The sequence below is a fragment of the Schistocerca serialis genome, chromosome 3 (genome assembly GCF_023864345.2).
Source record: "Schistocerca serialis cubense isolate TAMUIC-IGC-003099 chromosome 3, iqSchSeri2.2, whole genome shotgun sequence".
In the NCBI taxonomy this organism is placed as follows: Eukaryota; Metazoa; Arthropoda; class Insecta; order Orthoptera; family Acrididae; genus Schistocerca; species Schistocerca serialis.
Window position 1 is genome coordinate 211,449,125 of NC_064640.1, and position 24,535 is coordinate 211,473,659.

Consider the following 24,535-nt stretch of genomic DNA (forward strand, 5'->3'; position numbering starts at 1 on the left):
CTGAAGCCCTACATTCCTCCCATGGTGTAGCGAGGGAGGAAACGATTTACAGTCATATGTGTCAGCATTGTACTCGATCTTACCCATCTTAGAGACTGCTGGTGCCATAAGGTCACCAGCAAGAAATGACATAGTCCGCTTCATGGCGGGTCATCTGCCCTGAATGCCACCCACTCCGATCAGGGGATCTCCCCACGGGTGCCAACCAGCCACAGCGAAGGCCACGTGGCATGATGACCGTTGCTGGGAGTCCTGATGCCCCAAGAAGACAGACATCTACTCCTTGGCTTATGTGGGGAGTTTACAGCTCAGCCGTCAGCAACGTGATCCATGTGTTGTCAGGGGGCTACCACCAAAGCGGTACATGACAGCCCCACCACAACAGACTGGCTACCGTGCTGGATACTGGATGCAGAGAAATCCAATATTGTCATGGGGGCCAAAGAGGACAGGAGACAATGGAAGATGACATACCCAGGGAAGTGTCCTCACCAAAACAGTTGAATTGCAGCTGAAGATGCAAAGCCATGACAAGAGGTTCAGGAGATCGAATCTAAGGGCACTCTGGATAACTAGTGCACCACGTAAGGCGTCCTTCCCCATATGACCTGCACTTCAGTAGAATTTATAAAGTGGCAGGTCAAACCATAAAATGTGACCTGAACTTACAGGGTCCAAAAGTGTGAGACTCCTTTTAGTCACCTCTTATGACAAGCAGGGATACCTCGGGACTATTCTAACCCCCGAACCCGCAGGGGGAAGCACCCTGTTGTAGTGGTCTTTCAGTAGGCTTTAATTAGACTCCTGTTGCTTGAATTAGTACTTTATTCTGTTGTTATATAGTGCTACATGATACGAGATGGATGAGAATTGTGCTTTTTGTGAGTGGTTAGAGCTAGAAGCTGTGTAGGCCATAGCTGACGGGCTTCAGTGTGCCGCCTTCAATTCCAGGGATATTGGTGAATCTGTGGCAAAGGCTCTGGCATCTTTGTTACTGACTAACAACCATGAGGTACCTGCACTTTCTGATGTGGATAGCCAGGCCAATTCATCCTCTCCAGTAGGTCAATGCAAGTAAGAGTGGATTTGCAAATCTCTGGGTGTAAGGCAAAACTGAGCACTGCGTACAAGATTGTCTCCTTCCTCCTTAGCAACAGACACAATGTACTGCCCATTGTTGAAAGGACATCTGAGCTAGTACAGGATGCATTGTTCACTGGGCATTTAGTCAATTTTCATGCACATAAAAGGTCCACAAAAGTACACAAAATGGATATGTCAAACATTGGGAGCCTGAGTGTTGTGTCAGGTAATAGAACTCCTCACAAAAATAGCAAGTGCATCTACTGCAGAGTCTTCTACAAGATGTGGAGTTGGCTATTTAATGCACCGAGTCGAACCAATTGAAAATTGTATATCATGCATGAATGATACTTGCCAATTATGTTCAGCGGCCATCCTAGTTCCTTCTGATGGCCAGCTGAATCATTGGAAACAGGTAGCGTCAAACACAAGGCACAAACAACTCAAAATTTGCAGCATTATACCCAAAAATGATCATGATCCTCTTGTTTAGAGCTGAGTGGAGGGCTTCAATAGAAGTTTATGATATTTTGTAATGATTTTGGCTGTGAATTTGTTAACCTCCACAATCAGGCAGATTATTGTAGGACCCCGTTAATAGGTCAAGCTTGTACTACATACAGGAAGTAGCTACTTAGGTATTTGAGTAATTATGGCCTGCGTATTTACATTTTTAGGTTAGTGTGCTATAACCACAAAAATTACTAATCAGCCACATTAATTATAGAGACGAACATTTGTCTTTACATATGAGAAAAGGAAAATAATATTGTGGTAGCAGTTAACTGCACAAACATTCATGCAAGGTCCTAAAATCGGTGTCCCTCTACGATGCCACCATAGTAAATAGAGCACAAAGCTTGCCGAAACCTGATGTGGAGAGCTGTGCAATCAAATTCCGATTGGATTATATATCACAAGGATATAGTGGATACCAATGGAGTTGGTTTATTTATTATGCAAAACGCTCAATAGTATCAAAGTTGTTACACATTCTCTAAATGCAAAATAGTATGCGTGAAAATGCAAGCATAAAAGGTAAGTCTAACATGGTAATTCAAGGCTATTATACTCTACTAGTCTTGGGACCCATAGTGTCAGAATGATCAAAGGAAAACCTGTAGACTGTCACACACATATTTCCTTAGCATTTTATGGTAATAAAGTGAGATTTGAACTTACACGTTATAGAGTTGCTCTTGTGGTCAGTCGCAAATGTGGGAGCCAATTTGGTAAAATGAAGAAATGGCACCACAGTTGCTGAACCAATCATATTGTTTACATGCCCAGTTTCAGAACACTACATTCCATCATCTGGCATAAACTGTAGTAATGGAAATATTGTGTTACAGAACAATCGGAGGGAACCCACAAGTTTTTTTAAGTGTCAGATAAGCAGCTATACAGTTAGAATTTCTAAAATAAAATAGAGAACAGGATGTTACATACAAATAAAATTACTTAATCATCTGTCATCTTCCCCCAATGCTGTCATAGGACAAAAGTTCCATGTCAATAGAGTGAAAAGTGGGACTTAAAAAACACTGAATGTCACCAGAATCATAAAACATGTAAGATTCAGTAAAGATGAGAGCAAAAAACACAGTGTGTAAAAGTGCTTACATAGATTCCATAAAAGCTTGTCTCCCATGCCACCTGCATGGGAAAACACTCAGAAGACAGAACCATCACAACATTAGGAGGTAAGATAACCTGTTCAACTAAAAACAAGGAAAAATATTAAGTCACATATACACCTCAATTTGCTCGAATAACGTCATAGTTACCGAAAATATTTGTGTGTACAGGTCAGTGCATTCATTAATGGCATCAAGATTTCAATTTGTTCCGGGACACTGAGGATTGTAACTCACTCTGCTGTGTGTAACACAGTTCTGTTATCATTACCCTCCTGAAGTTGAAGCGGGTTGTCAGTCAAATGCTTTGTCAAAGCTGTCTTGGAATTGGCCAGAACTAAAATACTAGTGAAGGGTGGGGAGGGCGTATACATATTGGAGAGGATGGGAAAGAAACTTGTCAGCCAACATAGTTCCAGCATTTTTTGCATACCAGAAGATTTGTGCAGTAGGTTAAAGAATGATATAGTTTTCAGAAAGGATACTTTCACCTATACTTGCACGTATTGTATTGAGTAAGCCAGATGTGAAAGAGCAAATATATTGACCAGACAGGTAGCAATTTTGATACTAGATTCAAACACCAAGATCTCCCCAATTCCATGACAGCTTTTACAAAGCATTTGATTAGCAATCAATATCACCTTTAGCAGGTTAGTGACAACTTAACTGTCTTACACACTGCAGAGACATGTTGGATACTTAGTGTCCTGGAAGAAATTGAAATCTTAAGAAAGTATGTATTCCTATCCTCTCAGTACTTTTAATGAACACACTGACCTGCATGAAACAAATATTTTAAGTGTTTACTAATCACATATCTGATTCATACTGTGCCTGTGTTATGTGTCGCATGCACTCTCAATACTCAGGCTAGCAAGTACCTACTATTACATAGTTTTTGTGGTGGTGTTCCCAGTTGGGCAGCACAAGGAACAGTTTTCATGGAATTTATGTGAACAATTCCACACAATTTGAGTTTTTCCATCTAGTCTTCATGTTTCCATCTAGTCATCATGTTTTATAATTCTGGTGAGTTCTGGTGTCTGCTTGTGATGTCTTTATTATTATTATTTTATGTCCCCTTCTTACTCTCCTGATACAGAACTTTTGTTCCATGACAACATTAGGAGGAGGATGACCTCAGATTGTTAAGTGATTTTATTTGTAAATGATGTCCTGTTCTCTCTTTTATTTTATTTTAGTAACTCTTAGTGCATAGTTCCTCATCTGACATTTTTATAAAAAAACCTTGAGAAGACCCTCCCTTTGTCTTTTAACCCAAAATTTCCATTATTACAGTTCACACCAGGTGATGGAACTTTTAGTGTCCTGAAATTAGTTGTGTATGCAATAAAAGATTTATTCAACTGTTATGCAATTTCTTGATGTTACAAAATTATATGCTTTAGATTGAGAGAATGTAGTGATTTAAAAAGGTTCCAGGGATAGGGATTCAAGTGAGACTGTTACGAATGTCTTTCCTGAAACTTACTATTAGACGCGGAACTGAATTTTGACGGCAAAGTCCTATTACTGTTTTGGAGAATGAATCTGTTCACTGTACGCTCTGTTTGACCTTGAGGTACAGAATTCTGTAAATAATTGGACTCCGCAGTTGATACTGTCTTCCTTGACTTCTGGAAGGGATTTGATACTCTCAGCTAGAATAAAAATGAGCTTATAAAATACTGGCTCAGCTTTGTGACTGGATTCCAGCAAAATGCATGATATCCCCAACAGACAAAAAAAGTAATTTTGGGCCCATCCCACAAAAGTGTTATAGTGCCATTACTATTCAAAACATACATACCGGAACTGGTGCACACCTCTAGCATTCTGAGGCTGTATGTGGCTGTCACTATATACAGGAAAGTTGGAATGCTAGAAACCTGTAGTGAATGCAGGAAGACCTTTGTGAGGGACTGACAGATAGGAGGAAGGATGATCAGAGGGGGGACTACAGATACAGGTATCTGTAACAGGAAGGGAGAAGGGTGAGGCTAGGTGTGAGTGTGCTTATCAGGAAGGCCAGTGCATGTGCATGTGCATGTTTGGCAGGTAAAGAGTGAATATGGACATACCCCACAATGAAAAAGACATTCCAAGGGATGAAGAGGCTTCAAAACAATGCTTGCACTTGGCAGAGGGTAGAAGGTCTGAGAGAAAACCTTTCATTAAAATGACTTTAAAGAAAGTAGTCACATAGGCTCTAGACCCACATTACCAGTAAACTGTGTGGTTTTCTCAGTTTCAGTTTTGGGTGCCATAAAAAATACGTATGAAAAACATGCAGATGCATACAATCAGATGTGTCATCTGACTCATGTTTTACAAAAATTAATAAACGATGAAATAAATTACACACTGGTATAAAGAGTTATATGCAGGGGCAGAAACAAAGTTTAAGAACAAAAATTGACAAACACTTTTATTTTAATATAAAACATGAAATTTTTCAACATAAGAAATCTTCAACAAACTTTAAATATCATATACAAATTAATGTCTGTCACATATCTGACAGCTGCTACCTGCCAGATTCATACTTTACTATTCTCTCAATTGAGCAGCACACAAATAGATCTGCAACTTTTTCTCCCCAAAATCAAAGTATTTACCTGTTTGCTAGTTATTCTACAAACATAGTAGTTCATAGTAAGGAAGCAATATGACATTACTATCGATGTTTAGTATTCATTCTGAACTGTCAAAAGTAGTAAATGATATGACATTGTCTTCATCAAGGCAACAACAAATTTCTTCCCCTATCACAGCTCACAAAAATTGATCTGAACTGATTACTAATACTGTCATTCAGAACATTATTTCTGCCTACACACTACAGATCATAATAGTTATTTTCATTTCTGTTTTCAAATTAGCAGCAGGTCTTCAAAGTACCTGACAATCTCCTTATTGCTCATCTGGATTTGCTATGCTTCAACTTTTGAGATGTTTGTTCATATCTAAAAATTTAACCTTGTCTTTTTTTACGAACTTTCCTTGTACTATCTCTTAGACTAAATTCATGTGTGTTTAATGGTAACAACTGACGTTGCCACAACTACTGACAGACACTAAATGTGGTGGATGTTTCTCAATATGCAGACTCCAAGGATGTAGCAAAATGAAAGACATAAATATGGCGATCAGTCAATCACTGGAGAAAACAAAACATCTTTTATGAACTTTTCTGTTATAGCTGCTTGTAATGATGTACAAATAAAATAGCTAAAATGAAGAAAGAACGTGCATTGTGATGTTGTAAACTTAGAATGATTGCTCAAGTTGTCTGAGCTGCAAAACTTCACTGTTGACTTTATTATGCTGGCATACTACGGAACTGCACTACATGGTGAGTGAACAATCATAGGTTTTTGACAAACTGAAGACTACCTGAGACTTGGAGTTTACATCCAAGAATACTGACTACATTGATTGGTTTAAATCCTGTTACCCACGGGATTGCACATCTTATGAAGGAATCTGCATTGACAGCAATACAGAGTATAATTCCTACATGCTGTGACATCGGACAACAGACCAACAAATACAGATTCAATCACAAGATGATACAGTCATCAAGTTATTGTCCAACAATACATCTTTCCACACCATGGCAAATTTTATCTCCAGAACATTTGGACTGCAAGCCACTTCTAAACAACTTTTACACCCATAAAAAGGAAATAGGCACTAATCACTGCCCAGACTAATAACTATTGTTCTTTCCCCCCATCCTTTTGTTATACTTACTGTGGCCATCTATTTCTACCTGTATTTGGTGGTTGAATTTTTATGTAACCTCAGGAGCTTGACTCTCTACATTCCTCAATGAATGGAAACCAATGAAGAGGTTAGTCAAACTCAAAGAAAAATCCAAATGTGTTTCTACGTGTAGTATGTCCACTAGAATTAAAACATTTAAAATTCTTTAGGAGATTGCACAAGAGTCTCAACAAATATGTACTCAGCCACATTATTTTGAATAAGCTGGAAGAAAAACAGACTTTAATCGCCCACCAATGACAATGTCATTACAGACAGAGCAAAAGCTCTGAATCAAAAAGGAAATCGAGTGGATTCTTTCAAACAAACCATTCTGGCATTCACTTTAAACAACTAATGGAAATAACTGGAAACCTAAATGTGGATGCCCACACAGGGATCTGAAATGCCACTCTCTCTAATACCAGTTCAGTGTCTTTACCACTGTGAAATGTCACTCAATCATAAGCTGCAATCACATCATCACAGAAACTGACATGGGACCTTATATGCGAAATCTTCAGTCCAACTTGGAATATATTCTTTAATACTTGAGGTATCCAAATTTTACTTGGGCATTACATATGGATTTTTATTCATAAATTTTATCTGGGCACTCATATTTGCTTTATCACTTCTCAACAATACTGTCCAATGAAACCATCCACAGCTCACTAACATAAATGGAGGCACAGATCCACTACTTAATTTTCTGTGTGAACAATGATGCAAACAGAATTATACTGAATTAAACAGCTCCAAAAAAGTTACATTTTCTACTTTTTCTCAACAGTACAATTATACAGACAACTCAGTTAGCCTTACAGTTAAATACCTGTTTTAAAACCACATCTGAATTTAGAAACTTTCATTACCCATTTTTAAGCACATTCACTAAATAAATTTACTATTTTCATCTCAAAAGACCTCAGATAGCACTCCATTAGATCAATTCTAACATAAAACTACAGAAGAAACACTCCCTGCACCATGTCTCAGCTGTATACAAATCGTTGTTTGCAGCTACTGAAGAAATGTTACTGTTCCCATCAGCTGTACTTCCAACAGAGTCTGAAGTTTTTGTACTTTCCACATGTGTTATTGTTTTTCAAATCCTTTTCCACTTTGTCAATCCTTTGCACTTTACTCCAAAACAGTTACATTTTCTACACTTTTTCTTAATTTTACAATTTTATGGGTAGCTCACTGCACATATTTGTTATATATGTTTTTGGTTAACAATTGGATTTCGTGACTATTATTAACTGGTTGTATGACTAAACACATCTTAAATATGCCAAAATTTGCTTTCACCAGTGATCTTTCCTGATACACATCCAAATTAACTTCAAACAATACCACTGAAATTATTGAAACATGAATTAACAATATAAGAATTTAAAAGCTTCAATTAAAACATTTTGGAGATTTCTTTTCCTCACAGGTCAGCCAGACAGCCCTTCAGGCATAGCTTGGCTTCTGCATGCCCTTTTCCCTGGCCACAAGCGAACAAACATGCACACATACACACTTTACATGTATATGATAACAAATTTTGAAATATCTGCACCATATAAAAATACATTTTCAGAGATAGTACTACTGTCTTTGGAAGTGGAAAGTGACTGAGTATTCTCTCAGATTTGGTGTTCACACAATTTCAGGTGTCACATGAACCATCACAAAAAATATGGTGTCGTCGTCCGAGGTGGTATAACTCGTTCAGAATCTGGAACAGCTTGGAAGAGTTTTGGTTCTTTGTTATCAATTGTGGTGAATTCAAGGATAGAAGCAATATTACCACATCGATAACAGTAATTTGGTGCTGACCAGACTGTGACCAACTTATCATCAAACATGTACTTGTAACCTGGAAGAACAACAAAAATCAAAATTAAGACTCATACAATATTAAGTTATAGCACTTTGCACTATTACTAGCAGTTTATTCTCACAAAGTCAATATAATGATAACCACCTAGAAAATTTGTCCTACATAAAGCTGGAAAGTAATGGTTTTGATTCAACCTGAATAAAAGATTTCACAACTTTCCTCCATCATGTGATGCCCTTATTCCATTCTAACTTTGAATTTCGTTTCCTTACAATTCTGTATAAATTGCCATAGCCTGTATGTCCACCTTTATTTACATTTTTACAGATCTTAAAAGAAAAATTTACAATGTCTGTTGAGTAAACTGAAAGTAGTATGAAAAGTTAATCCCTCGTAACATTTTTCACTCTTTTAGAAATGCTCTATATAGAGGAACTAATAACTTTGCTAAGATGCTTCCAATTACCTTAGAGATACTTTAAAAGATAAAAAGTAGACACTACCAAAACACTGTTAAAGTTGTTGCCACAGTTCCACTTCCTGCACACAAAATATAGCTTCTGCAAAAAGTTGGAACACACCACCACCTTAAAGCTAAACCATACTTCAGTGAGACATTTTTTTCTAACTATACAGAGATTTAGCAGACAGAAAAACTTTCTAATGACTGAAAATGTGCCCTTGTTCGCCAACCACACAAAAACGTGACAAAAAGGATTTAAATGGCTGTCAAGGAATCGCCCTTCTTCAAGTTATATACAAAATTTGATCAAAACGCCTCCTCCAAAACATCCAGGAACAAATCTTACAACAAAACTGGTGAATACCAAGCCAGCTTCTGCATTGGTCAAAATTGCATAGATCAAACATTCAAGTTAAAAACAATGCCTTCCGGAAAAAAACCAATCATATGCTTCTGTGCGACTTCAAGAATACATACTATTCAATCAAATGCTAATCCCTCTTTATTATCCCCCAGGAACAAGGACTTGATCTGAATCTAAATCTCATCAGACACATACATTTACCAGAATAACCTCTTAAGTAAAATTCATAGGTGAGGTGCAACTACAATTGATGATGAAAACTGGTATTCAGCAGGGTCATCTTCCTCCTAGCCTTTGTAATCTTGTTATGGATAAAGACATCAGAGATGGGAAAAAAATTACTGGAAACCAATCTAACATGGAAGACCTAAAACAAGCATCAATAATTTCTGCCTACCTTTTGCAGATCTGGCAATACTAATTGAGGAGAAGACAGCAATCAAAAGATAAAAACTCTCAACAAATGTGCTGAAAGAGCTGGTCTCCACATATCCTCCCAAAAAATCTAGTACACCTGCTGTGATGTTACCTTCTTGTCTACTTTCCAACAATCACTAGTGTATAGGACAGCCTTCACATTTGTATTAAAACTTCAAATTTCTGTTTCGCCATAAGGGATTCCATTGAATGAAGGTAGCATTTGCTTTCTTCACATGGTTCTTCATATAATCTCCAGCTACACCACCTTATGTCATCACACCACCCAGATACCACATAAATGGACAGTCTTGACTTTCTTCTTCACCATAAACAAAGGCATTTCCACATTCTCATAATTTACTCTAATTTTCTTTGCTTGGTTGGTTTTCATTAATCCGGAGGTAGTGACGTCCACCAAGAGGGGGAGAGGGGGGAGGGGGAGAGGGGGGAGGGGGAGAGGGGGGAGGGAGATGGGGAGTGGAGGGGGGAGAGATCATGGTAAGAAGACTGTGTAGTGGGAGCCACAAGGGGAGGAGAGTGTGAATTTGGTTTGGAAAAAAATGAGGTGGGGGAAAGATGGGGGGCGTTGGCTGTGACAGTCACGTAATTTGTAATCATATTAACAGGACATTGGCATTCTTATTTTTTCTGCATCTCATTTATATTCTTGTATCTTCTTTTCTTTCTCAAAGACTAGGTACATTGGTGAATGTGGAGGATGATGATCCACACAACTTACACACTAAGTCAGTTGTTCACAAGAACTAATTTTGTGGATTCACATATCTGAAGAGTTTTAGACTCTGCAGCAGAGGCAGCTTTAATCAGTGGCTATCCAGTGTTCATTTTTCTCAATGATTCAGCTTCTCCAAATTTATCTTCAATGAGTATCACAAAAAAATAATGATTTCATTGCAGTAAAAGTATCTTCACCTGTCCGAGAATGTACCAGGTGTTGGATATATTGTTTCATTCCCTATCGGCTTGTCTCTCTTCCCATAAGGTAGGCAGGGTAGGAAAAGCAGTAATGTTATAATTTCCTGCATTGAAATTTCTACTCTTGTCTGATGAGATGGCATGATCAGAATGGCCATTGTTCTGGCTCCATTTGACACGTTTCGTGTGTAATGTCTTCCCTGATGCCACCCACTCTGATCAAGGACTCTTTTCACAGGCGCCATCAGCCGTACTAAGGTCACCTGGGATGACAGTCATTGCCGGGAGACCTGATGTCCCAGGAAGGTGGGCATCTACTCCTTAGCACGCATGGGGACCTAGCAGCTCAGACATAAGCAATGTGATTCCTGTGTTGTCACGAGGATCTACCAAAAGAGTATGTAACGACCGAACCACAGCAGATTAGCTACTGTGTTGGCTTTTAAGCAGATATATGACTCTATGCAGTTATTGTGCAAAGAGTTTTAACACTGTATGCAAGAGGCACTATTTCAGGAGTTTTTCTCCAGTTGATCTATACTACACAAAAATTTTTGAGAATTAGGGTCAAACAGAAAACAGGGCAAAAAATTACTTCAGCCAAAAGGTGATGTAAAGTGAAGGAATGACAACAGTGAGCAAGGAAAGCAGACCCTAGGGGATAGCTGGCTCATCATCAAAAGTTGCCAACAAGAGAAAGTAAGAAAGAGAAGCAGGATAGTCTGAGCTAAGATTGCAGCACAAGTAGTAGTAGATGCTGCCCCATACTCACCGCGCATGTACTTGTGAAAGAGTTGTGAGGCCCTTGAGGGATCTCATTTCCTTTGTTTTATCTGTATTTACCTTGGGGTCAACAATCTCTGTGAGTTTAATTTAGCTCTCATAGCTGTCAGCTTTCGAGCTAATAAGACTATTAGATTTACCTTCTCAAGCCTGCTATGCCTCTTGTCATAAATGAGTCAAGGACAAGTAAAAAAGTGTCTGTGACACCTGCCAGACTCTGGTTATTATCTCTTTTTGCTCTGTGAAATTTCCCTTGTGGAGCACACATTTGTAGCCATCATACAGACCTTTAATGATGTTTAGAATCTTTTACAGTATAACGTACTTCTGCAACACCTGCCACAGCATTTGGCATCCAAGGGCTTTTCACAATCAATGAATGCCAGGTAGGTGGTCACAAGAAGTTCTTTATTCTGTTCAAAGATGATCCTTTGTGTATTAATAAGATAAACACAATTTTGCTGTTTCTGAAAACTGGCCCGTTCTTACGCAGTCAACTATCAAGTTAATCTTTAATCCTATTTAAAATAATTCTGGTGATGACATTAATGGGCACTAACAGCAATGTAATACCACACCAGTTGTTACAACTCAACAAATTTCCCTTTTTTAGGACCTTTACAACCATTCATTTTCCACTCCTTTGGAGATTTCTCTTCAAACCAAATATGTCTTAACAAGTGATAGTACATTTTAATAGTAATTCTGATATCACTTTTTAAGAGCTCTGGTGGTATGTTGTCTAGGCCTGGAGCCTTTGTATTGTTTAGGTTATCACACAATCCTAATTTTGTCCATTGTCGGGCACTGCACATTTATATCTTTATCTGTTTCTGCTTCTTCTGGAACATCTCCTACACATTCCTCATCATTATCTTCATGATTTAACAGCTACATGAAATGCTGCTCCCATCCTTTGCTCCCATCCTTATGGCTGTGCCTCCTGGGTCTTAACAACCCCATCCTTGCTCATAACTGGCCCTTCATGTCTTCAGTTCTTCATTGACAGCCATTTGGTAATATTTTACAGCTCCTGTCTTGCTGCCTCTTCTGCTAAGTGTGATTGCTCATCTATGTATTTTCTTTTATTTCTCCTCGTCCATATCTTCACTCTTCAGTTTGCCTCTGTATATTCTTTATGCACTTCAATCTTCTGCACTTTTGTTTTATGAAGATTTAATTTTTGTTTTAGTTCTGTCCTGCAGCTAATTTCATTCCATGTGTCACTGGAGATCCATTCATTCCTTTGATGTGTCTTACATCCTAAGACATTCTCTCCAACATCTAGGTAACTGTGCCTAAGTTTTTGTCAATCTGTTTGAATTACTTCAGGAATAAAGTTTTATTCAGAGAGGTTGAAAAATATGGAATTTGTTGTGGGACACAGTGGAATATTCCCACTTCAGCCTCTATGGTTTCATGAAGTTCCAATAGGTGGCAGCACTATATGTAGCCTTCAAAATGGCATCTGTAATGGAGGTGCATTCCAAGCAGAGAGCTGTCATAGTGTTTCTTTTGGCAGAGCATCACAGATATTCATAAGCACTTGCAGAATGTCTACGGAGATCTAACAGTGAAGAAAAGCACAGTGAGTCATTAGGCGGGGTGTTTGTCGTCATCGGAACGAGGTCAAGCAAACCTGTCCAATCTCCAGTGTGCTGGCCGGCTGCACTCAGCTGTGACTCCTTCAGTGCTGGAATGTGCAGACACACCCATTTGAGGTGATCAATGGACTGCAATCAAATGCCACACTGCTCAACTGGACATCTCTGTTGGTAATTTTGACACCCTAGTCCACCAGTTGGTGTACACAAAGGTGTGTGCCCACTGGGTTCCTCTCCACTGCCCAACAGAAGACCACAAATACCAACAAAGAATCATCTGTGCAGAATTGCTTGTGGGTTACGAGGCTGATCGTGACAATTTTTTGTCGAATGTTGTCAAAGGTGATGAAATATGGCTTTATCACAGAGGTGAAAACAAAATGGCAATCCAAGGAGAGGCACCACACCACCTGCCCCTGAACAAAATGTTCAACGCTGCACCCTCAGCTGCTTCTGGGACTTTGAAGGGGTTACTCTAATGTCCTCCCTCATGGTGCAGCAATCAACTCTGTAGTGTATTATGCTAGTCTCAGGAAATTGAAGAAATGACTTTAGCATGTTCATTGCCGCAAAACTGCGAAGGGGCTTCGCCTCCTCCACGACAATGCAAGGCCTCACAAGTCTGCGCACCTGAGAGGATCTCAAAAAACTTCACTGGACTGTCCTTCCTCATCCACCCTACAGCCTGGATCTTGTACCTTCCGATTTTGAGCTGTTTGGCCCAATTCAGGATGCAGTATGTAGATGATGGGGATTGATGGAACACAATGACAGCTCTCACATTGACCTGTAGAGGGGTACCTGATAAGGTGGCATAAAACCGTCACATTGAACAGAGTATTGTTTTGTAGCCACAAGATTGGGAAATAATATGCTGTTTTAGAGCCCTGAGTAAAACCAACCTGATTGTATATGGCTGTCTTCATCAAGCCAACTACATACTTCCTGCTCTATCACAGGTCACAAAAATGGCTCTGAACTGATTCAGAACACAATTTTTGCCTGCACATTGCAGATCACAAGAGTCCTTTTCATTGCTATCTTCATACTGGGTCTTCTAAATACCTGAAATCTTTTTATTGATCATCTGGATTCACTATTCTAAACATAAAATATGGGCAAATTGTGAGAATTCCATACTTTTTTAGGAATTTTAGCGAAATCCTGGAAAAAAATGATACCGAAAATTATCAGGTAAAACCTTAGAATAGCTTGCAGTCAAACATATACCATCATCTACAAAAAGTTTATGTACATACACATTGAAATCAGGCACTTTAACACAGTTATAAAGGCGTGAAGCCTCGTACACTAGCAAAACGCTTACACTCTACAGAAGTGGTGATCTGGAAGATAGCCTAGAAGAAGAACACAAAATTCTAAGAAAAGTACTTGGCCCCAAAAGAACAGAAGATAGACACAAAGTACAGTCCCAAAAAACAACTGAGGTAGTACCTTATCTTGCAGTAGCCATCAGAGAAAGAAGATTGAAATTTTATGGGCATATCTACTGACTCCCAGCAACAAGACTGACTCACAAAACTGAGATCCACATAGAACAACTCGAGATCATACCCTGGATCCAGAAGGTTAAAAATGATTTTGAAAAGCTCATTTAAGTCCATTAGACATTTTCAACACAAACTTGGAAACAAAAAATTAGCCAGAGAATAACGTCACCACTGGACCAGTACACAGTGGACTGAAGACTAGACTCCAAAGCTTTGTGGGATACAGCTGAACCTATTAATAATATGTGCATCTGATGATCATATGTTTTAGACTGCCAACACTAATGTCTATGTAAAAATTACATATGTACATAAGGAGTTGTGTGTCCTAGACATCCTCTCTCACAGTAAGCAAGCTAGGCATTGTGTGAAAAGAAGGCGTAATGGACTCCTTTGGAAACAATGCGCTGATGACCAATTCAGCATCCATTGTTTTTGGTGGCTAAAGTAGGTTACAATTTGATGTAAAATTATTTTTTTACAAGAGTTGCATGAAATAGTTCTTTGGCATGAAACAAGGGAACATTGTGCACCCAACTGTGTTCATATACACACACAATTTTTGGCAGAATACAACAAAGTTAATATATCTTTATCTGCATACATACTCTGTAACCCACCATACAGTGCATGATGGAGGGAACCTGTCGCACTGTTAGTCATTCCCTTTCCTTTTCCACTTGCAGACTGAGCAAAGGGACAGTGATTGTCTATATACTTCTGCACTAAATCTGATTTATCTTCATTTCATGATCCTTACAAGAGGTGTAAATTGGTGCAGTAAGATCATTTGGCAATGTATAATGAATGCTAGTTCTCTAAACTTTCTAAAGAGTGTTTCGCAGAAAGATCATCATCTTCCCTCCAAGGATTCCCCTCTGACTTCAAGGAGCATTTTTGTAATACTCAGTGTCACAATGTGCATACCTTCAGAGTAACAGTGACTGACAGTGGTTTATGCAAGATGACTGTAACTTGTGAACATACACTCTTATTTCTGAAATATGGCAGACTTCGATACGTCAGACAGAGTGCAAATCATCACGACCTGGAAGAGTGTCTCGCCTTTGGCCACCACCGTGCTCATGCACGTGCACACACTACATGCGGCCTTATTTAAATGAATATGCAGGCTGGTACAGCCAGTTCATCTTGCTTTGCTGTGTTATGTTGTTGCATATGCCATCGACAGAGTTACAACCACACTCTGAACTCTGGACTAGCATTTTGGTATATTCTACCATTAAATGTCTATGCTTTGTTAAACTAACTGGGCACTCTTTATCGGAATGGACTTTGGCTTGTGAATTGAACTTGTATTTTTGTGGTGCGGGTGTAAAATAAACATGTATCAATACTGAGTGTGTTCTTTCAGTCATAACAGTTAAAACCATTCTATATCTTTATTCGTCATGTCAACATATTTATTTCTCAACATAGTCACCACGCCGACAAATCCATTTATCCCAACAAGAGATCAGTTTGTTGTAATTGTCACGGTAGAATTTTGGACTTTGTTGACTGAGCCACAACCTCATCTCTGCTTGCACTCCTTAATCACTATCAACATGAAGTTCTCGAAGGTGTTCTTTACGTTTTGGAAACAGACGAAATCAGATGGGGCCAAGCCAGGAGTGCATGGAGGATAATCGAACCCAAGGCATCCGATCATTGATGATGTTGCAGTACTCGTGTATGGTCGGTCTGGCATTGTCAAGCTGAAGGAGATGGTGCTCCATGTGTGGACGAACTCTTTGAATTTAAAACTATTACAGCACACTTTCTCATGCACTAACATAGTTACATTACACTCCATCATGTTATACACTACAATTAGGAGCCCTTCAGCAGATAAGGGCTGCAAGTATGTGGACATGAAGAATAAAGATGTAGAATGTTAGTAACATTTGTTTTATTTAAAAAGCTTTAAGAGTTTTCACATAAAAAATCTGGAGTCATTATTTTTCAGTGTGCCTTCACATTTTATTTTTAGATGGACTGAGCAGCAAGAAATGTAGGTTTTATGAAGAATAGATGTGCTCTGAGAGGCATGATTTACAAAATCAGCATCATGAAGCAGTTGTACAAACATTTGTTGTAACAACTATAGGCACACAGAAGAAATGCTGCTGAGCCTGCTCTCACTGCAAATACATGGTGGTGGATGTGCATATTCCAAATTGTAACTCCTCCAATCCTTAACCAATGCAGTCATGGCAGTGTATATATGAGACTGTAGTTTGAATTTATTTGATGAGAGAATGGTGCGAAGTATAGCTGAATCAAATGGTTCAAATGGCTCTGAGCACTATGGGACTTAACTACTATGGTCATCAGTCCCCTAGAACTTAGAACTACTTAAACCTAACTAACCTAAGGACATCACACAACACCCAGTCACCACAAGGCAGAGAAAATGCCTGACCCCGCCGGGAATCGAACCCGGGAACCCGGGCGCGGGAAGCGAGAACGCTACCGCACGACCACGAGCTGCGGACATAGCTGAATCCTCTCTTTATAAATTTAATAGCAGCACTATTAGAATGGTCTCTCTAATGTAATAAATGACATCCAATTACCCTGCCACTTGCTCTTAAACTGCACTAAGCGCCTATACTGCAATACCGTTCACACTAATGACTATCTCAAATTCAATCACCACCAATACATAACAAAGATTGCTCATTATCTGTCAAGGTGAAACCTTTCACTAGTTCAAAACAATTCTTCCACTAATCTCTAAACACCTGATTTTTAACGTTTCTTCAAAATTAATCACCACAAATGTTTCCAGTTTGTTGTTCACATGTAATACCTATATATCAGTGTGTTCTCAAATTACCACCTGAGAAGCACTGCTCAAATCTATGGTGAATATCACCATTAAAATACTTTTTCAAAGATTTTTCTTTTTCTTTTATAGGACTGGTTTGTGTCTTTTGATTAATTCAAGTAATATTTTAAACTATAAGAAATATTTTAATCAAAGTGATTTTAAGAACAGAGGTTACTAACTTTTAAGACTTATTTCCTTCTACAGTGCTGATTCCACTTCCAAACCATTTTATACTTTGTAGCGCTTTCTCAGCCTGTGAATCATATATAGCATATTCAACACAAACTGTGGTTGTAAATGACTATTTTTATTGTTTTCAACCAAATGAAACTATTTTAAATGAAGTTTACTTACTCTGTAACGAATTGGTTTAGCACACTCAGATTTAAATACTCATGTAAAATAAGGCAACATTTTCTTGGTCCCAGAACGATAACTTGACTGTACACTTAAAAACCTATTGTACTACAGCTTATTTATTTTCCACACTGCACCTTTTTTTGTCTGTTTCACATCACCTCTGAATCTCACTTCTTAGAACACTATGCTGCCAGCGCAATGTGTCACATTGTAGATGTTTGAAGACAGAAGTTATGCAGATGAACATCATATATTTCCCCCTATCCCCATTTTCTCCAGTTAGTATGAAAGAGAGAGAGAGAGAGAGAGAGAGAGAGAGAGAGAGAGAGAGAGAGAGAGAGAGAGAGAGATGCAATGAATATGCTCTGCAATGCAGACATTGACCTTTCTTTGCCAATGTTTAAATAAATCTGATATCTTACATAATCATTTTTTCTAACGTGAAACTTCAGTATTTTCAGCCTTAAAAGTAGCTTTGGCTCAAATGGTCTCGTGGAATAATATGAATTGAACTAAAATTATTCACACCGAGCCACTGCATACTTCATTTGCATGCCTGAAGTATGAAATTTCTCCGTATTATTTCATCATTTATCCAAGCCTCACTTTCACATACAGCTTGTATTCCCATATATTTGTTGATTTCCTCTTTAACCTGCCTTGATTTGTGTCTGTGGAATCCCATGAGAGCTGCTTTTTGACTCCCTGAACAACTCCCCCCCCCCCCCCCTTTTTGCAACATCTCCCCTTCCCCTCTGACATTTTCTGTTAGATTAAAGACACATCTAGTAGTGGAATTTAATGTGGTTATTATGTTTTCTACGTCTGACTACATAAGATTTCACTAGCTTTTATCACCGAAATATATGAACTAACATAGCAATGAGTAAAACATTGTTTAAAACAATCATTAGTTATGACAATAAGGTATTTCATTATTTTTACCTTCATGAACGAGCTGATGTGCCCTGCATATCAATTTGAGGCTGTTTATAGACATGAACTCGTGTGTCACTTTTGCTCCAAATAACCATCCCGCTCCTCTTGGACTAGCAGCCCATGTCTCCACATCATCAGGATCAGACCACACCAAATCACAAAAGGCACCTAGAGAAAACACACAGCCTTTATTTAAAGCTTTGCACTACAGACTTATTAACTAAACAATATTAAAATGAATATTTTTGCAATACTTGCTTTTTAATGTACAATAAAGAAGAGCCATTTCGCTGAATAAATTACTTCTTCAGACACACGGTGGACTTATTTCTGTCAATTTTCAGTATCCAACATAATGCAATGAAATTCTGAGTACAAAATTCTGGTGGAACGTATTAGCATTGTGATTTCCAGATGGTTATATTGATTTCACCAATACTGCATATTTAATGGGCAGCAAATACTGAAATATTTTCACCTGGGTGGTGCAATGGTTCACTAGGGAAGCCAAAAGTAATGAAACGTTAGGTTGTACGTGACAACAACACTTTATGAGTCAAGCAATATGTCTTTAAAGAATTTTTTGTGCATGCTACACTTTAAGATACATCACACAAATGTGCCAGTAACATTTTTAACAGGCATCGGCATGCTTGCACAGCCACGATGACGCATGAATCCCGTACATTTGTACATGTAAAATATTATAAGATCTTACATTATGTCATAAAAGAAACAAGACATTAGAGGATACTCCAAGAGCATGGGAATTTTGTGAACCGTACTAAATGCATAATTTGGCTTAAAGTGCACATTTGTATGTCCAGATGCAGATGTAAATTTTCTTGGAGGATCAATACTGTATTGTCTCATGTTTGGTTCTTTATTATGGTATAATGCCATACGTACTAGAAGATGAAAACGTGAACTTGAAATGCAGCTAATAGTTGAAACTAGCCAATAGTCTGGAATTCAACAATAAGTTTCAAATAAATTGACTGCCTCAACAGAAAAGATTAATAAGAGTCAAATTTCTTTAACAAATCAACAAAAATAACTTCACTGTTCTGCAAGCCGATTACCGCTTGCAGTCATAAAGCTGGAAACGAAATAAAATTTGAAACTGATAACATATTTTAGCCTTCTGTAATTATGTGAGTGTATTTTAATTCACTCGATAGCGCCCGGCCACAGAAATCCATTTTGTTTTTATTTGACGTGAGAGCAATAAACGAAGAGGAAACAGCAAAATCACTTCACGTAAACACGGGTCACTTGGAGACTACCACCTCTCCACTATAACTCAGACTGCTCTGTGCATCAGGTCCAGATCTACAATATTTCTGAACTGGGGCAATATTAGATAGTGGTGCTCCACCTCTCTCGAGTGTTTGAGGTAGGACACCAAATATTTAAAAAAGTTGACTTTTCAAAAACATCATCTATTTTGTAGTGCACATCTTTCTGAAGAATCTGATATATAAAATATATATGTTTGATGGAACGTAAGATATGTTATTTGGTTTTAAGTGTGCCAAAGTGCAGTGCTAGGCCTCTTCACACAGCATTCTTCCATCGCATGTCTCTGTATTTCGCTCTGTGGAATTAAAAGGTGTAATATTTTGTAATGGGTTCCATCAAACTATATTCAGGACAATAGAAATTAAAATGTTCTGTGGTGCCTCTCCTGTTCCCAGTAGGCCAGTTTGACATCCTTCCCCTCTTTTTTTAAAAAAGAAAAAAAAAACCCTCACAATTAATACTGGATGGGATTACTTGTAATCGGCAGAACAAGAACTCTTCAGAAAATTTGCAGTCTTTACTGCCTATTAGCTAATAACTTGCTGTTTTGTGTGACATAAAATTAAATATGGGATACATAAAACGAGTAAAGACAAGAGACAAGCAAGACAGTACACATTTCTTCAATCCTTAAGCCCTAGGTTCTCTGTTAGGCTTTATTCCGCGCAAGTCGCATAGACCCATCCACTTTTGTCAGCAGGAAAGTTTATTTCTAGATGTGACGGGGATTCCCCTGGCGGAGACATCATGTACACTATGCATGCATTCAAAAATCAACTTATGATTCATTCAGAAATCAACTTAGAATTTGTTCAAAAATGATCAAAAACCAACAGGGATGCATTCAACATCATATGAGTAATTGATACACCAATGTGTGCTGGATGCTACGCACAAGGTCTTTTTCCTCAATAATACGAATTTGATGCCCCCGCCACCACCCTCCCCCCCCCCCCCCCCCCCCCCCTTTCCAGAAACTGCCGCCAGGGGCAGATACCCCAGTTTTCCCGCACCCCCTAGTTCCGGTCCTGTTGCGCATATGTGAATCTGGCAGCTTAGGCACACCAGTAAAATTTTTCTGGATAGCATCTGGCAGCTTGCTGCTATTGCTTACACAGCTAACTGCCGCACTTCTGTAGCCAGAAGCAGGAGAAGGTAGTACTTATATGCGACTCAACTGCACATGCGCATAAGCTTGCTCGCAACCGCTCAAACGAATCAAATGTAAACAGTTGGGACATCACGCTCATCGGAGGTAATTTGTTGTTATGAAATACTGCATAGTCTTTCTAAAGCCTTTGACTCATTTTGCTGTTGGCAGACACTTGTTAGAGCACTGTGTTTTGTTGTTTTATTTGGTGCATTTCCTTTGCAACATAAGTTTTATTTTCGTTTCTTTTCCTCTCGTTCATTTTTTATTTTCTCAAAATACATGAGAGACTGATTATGTAGGGTCGGTAGCTCTCTCAGCTTGCTCTTAACAATGTCATCTCCTGTGTGTGTGTGTGTGTGTGTGTGTGTGTGTGTGTGTGTGTGTGTGTGTGTGTGTGTGGGCACGCGCGCAGAGGGGGGGGGGGGGGATCTATTTTCCATTAACGCACATTTCCAAATCTCTCTGTCAAAAAATTATCCAAGAAATGTCACCTTATGTGATGTAAAAATTGAGGGCCAGAAATTAATTCTGAATACTCGCTTTAAATTCACCCAAGGGCCATAAGACGATGTTTCCGAACTCACGAAATCCGTATGTTCAGAGTCTTGCCTTGCCAGTCTCTGGCATTACTCATTTCAGTGAGAACTTTTTGCTTGATTCTGTTGTCAGGTACATGTGGACTGTACCAATGTAAAAAAGAGCAAATACACAAGTTCACAGGTATAACCAAGGACTCACTGGATTCCCATTACATACACAACTTTTGGGCATGATGACTTATCTACCAATACAATGATTGATCAGTTTGTGAGCTGAATACTGATGCAAAATTTATTAAAGCTTTTTACAGCCACCACTTTTCCTTTAATGCAGCATATTTGCAACTGTATACACTGAAACACCCAATTTTTTCCTTTCATACTCCGTAGACTCACAAAAAATACTTTCATCAAAAGCCATCATATCCCTAGAGACGGTGCTACAGTGCTACACTACAACAGGAACATTGTGCACCCAACTTCTGTGCTACATCATGGCTTTACACCCCTGCAAGCTTTATTAAGGGGGAACCACTGACCAAGTAGGAAACCACTGCAGCGCTATCATTCTCAGACTTCGTCGCAAAACTTCTGTGGGACTGGAGGAAGCAGTATAGCACTCACATAACAATGTCACGCTGACTTCTATGTATGCAACCCTCAGCATTGGACTCGTATTCACTCAATTTCTGATCTCTAGTACAAATTCAGTAACAGTGTCAACGTAAAAAGATGTTACAACTTAAGAACACTTTTTTTTTTTTTTTTTTTAAATTGCACGTACAAAAATCATATGTACCTTTATGAGGGATTTCTTGATTTCGTTCTATACTTCGAATCTGGTCCAATGTTACAATGTCAGGAGAGAGTCCACCATGAACACACAGAACCTGCTCATCTATGAGCTGCAGGAGAAAACAATAAAATTAAAATTACAGTACTTTCAAATGTGCAAACACATACACACAATTAGTATTAAGTTACATGTTTGTTTTACGCAATATCTCCCAGGAAGTTAGGTCAATATTCTGGGAGGTGATAATCATCTGAAGCATGAAGGTTGATGTAGTTAGTGAGTCAGACACGAAAATACTTATCATACTTAAGAAATAGATTTATTTTTATATGCCCATTCTTTCTTTGTTAGACTATAAATGTAAAGCAGCTTGTAGTACATTTTCAAACACAGACAAGATTTCTGCAGAAGTGTGAGGAACATTCGGATATGTAAATAATAGCTGCGTGCTACACAAAACACGACGTGCTACAGGCTCTTAGTGAGTTCCATACCAACATCAGACAGTTAACTTCAGTGCCTGCAGTTATCTCATACAGTGTTCTGAAGACTAACTTCTGATGCAGCAGTCACTATTTACAACTTCAATTATTAACAGTGTGTCTGCAAACATTACATCAGTGATACTTGCAGTACCATACAATACCGAAGTTAAGCACTATTTCATAACATACTCCTTCAAATGTTACTTCTTATTATGTTACCACATCTTTGTTACAGCGCTGCCCTATCAGACAAGTGTTCAAACATCATAGTGTGCGAACAACCACCAGTAAAGAACTGTTGCAGGGGAACATTTTTCTCGTACCGTGGATGTTTGGGCTGAATTAAGAGTAGCATTCCACCACTACATTCACAACGGGTGAATTTTTGAATACATATTATATGTATGTGTTTCATCATTCAATTTGAAGTTACAAGCAAACTACGTGTGTGAAAGGTCAGTATGAAGCCATAAACCCACTGAAGTATTTTCTCTTTAATAAAAAAGGACATCCACATTTTAGTGAGATATTGAAAACATGAACCACTGAACATTATGATAAATAACTTGTTTTATTTTTATTAATGGAAATGCACACAACATGTAAATGCAAAACTGAGTCACGTTACTCTAGTTTTAATTCTACGAGGGCAGTTCAGTAAGTAATGCAACACATTTTTTTTCTCGGCCAATTTTGGTTGAAAAACCGGAAATTTCTTGTGGAATATTTTTAAACATTCCCGCTTCGTCTCGTATAGTTTCATTGACTTCCGACAGGTGGCAGCGCTGTATGGAGCTGTTAAAATGGAGTCTGTAACGGATGTGCGTTGCAAACAACGGGCAGTGATCGAGTTTCTTTTGGCGGAAAACCAGGGCATCTCAGATATTCATAGGCGCTTGCAGAATGTCTACGGTGATCTGGCAGTGGACAAAAGCACGGTGAGTCGTTGGGCAAAGCGTGTGTCATCATCGCCGCAAGGTCAAGCAAGACTGTCTGATCTCCCGCGTGCGGGCCGGCCGTGCACAGCTGTGACTCCTGCAATGGCGGAGCGTGCGAACACACTCGTTCGAGATGATCGACGGATCACCATCAAACAACTCAGTGCTCAACTTGAAATCTCTGTTGGTAGTGCTGTCAGAATTGTTCGCCAGTTGGGATATTCAAAGATTTGTTCCCGCTGGGTCCCTCGTTGTCTAACCGAACACCATAAAGAGCAAAGGAGAACCATCTGTGCAGAATTGCTTGCTCATCATGTGGCTGAGGGTGAGAATTTCTTGTCAAAGATTGTTACAGGCGATGAAACATGGGTTCATCACTTCGAACCTGAAACAAAACGGCAATCAATGGAGTGGCGCCACACCCACTCCCCTACCAAGAAAAAGTTTAAAGCCATACCGTCAGCCGGTAAAGTCATGGTTACAGTCTTCTGGGACGCTGAAGGGGTTATTCTGTTCGATGTCCTTCCCCATGGTCAAACGATCAACTCTGAAGTGTATTGTGCTACTCTTCAGAAATTGAAGAAACGACTTCAGCGTGTTCGTAGGCACAAAAATCTGAACGAACTTCTCCTTCTTCATGACAACACAAGACCTCACACAAGTCTTCGCACCCGAGAGGAGCTCACAAAACTTCAGTGGACTGTTCTTCCTCGTGCACCCTACAGCCCCAATCTCGCACCGTCGGATTTCCATATGTTTGGCCCAATGAAGGACGCAATCC

At 38.9% G+C, this 24,535-nt stretch overlaps 1 protein-coding gene across 1 annotated transcript in view; it reads right to left on the reverse strand.

The window, feature by feature from the left end:
* Positions 1-5,124: 5,124 nt before the first annotated feature.
* Positions 5,125-24,535, reverse strand: part of LOC126469932 (serine/threonine-protein phosphatase 6 catalytic subunit) — an 84,184-nt gene continuing 64,773 nt past the window's right edge. Inside the window, exons 5-7 of the mRNA XM_050097330.1 lie at positions 22,335-22,440; positions 18,548-18,709; positions 5,125-8,361 (exon numbers count right to left, since the gene is read on the reverse strand). Coding sequence (XP_049953287.1) covers positions 8,171-8,361; positions 18,548-18,709; positions 22,335-22,440 — 459 coding nt within the window. The 3' untranslated portion in view covers positions 5,125-8,170. The remainder of the gene's footprint in view (positions 8,362-18,547; positions 18,710-22,334; positions 22,441-24,535) is intronic.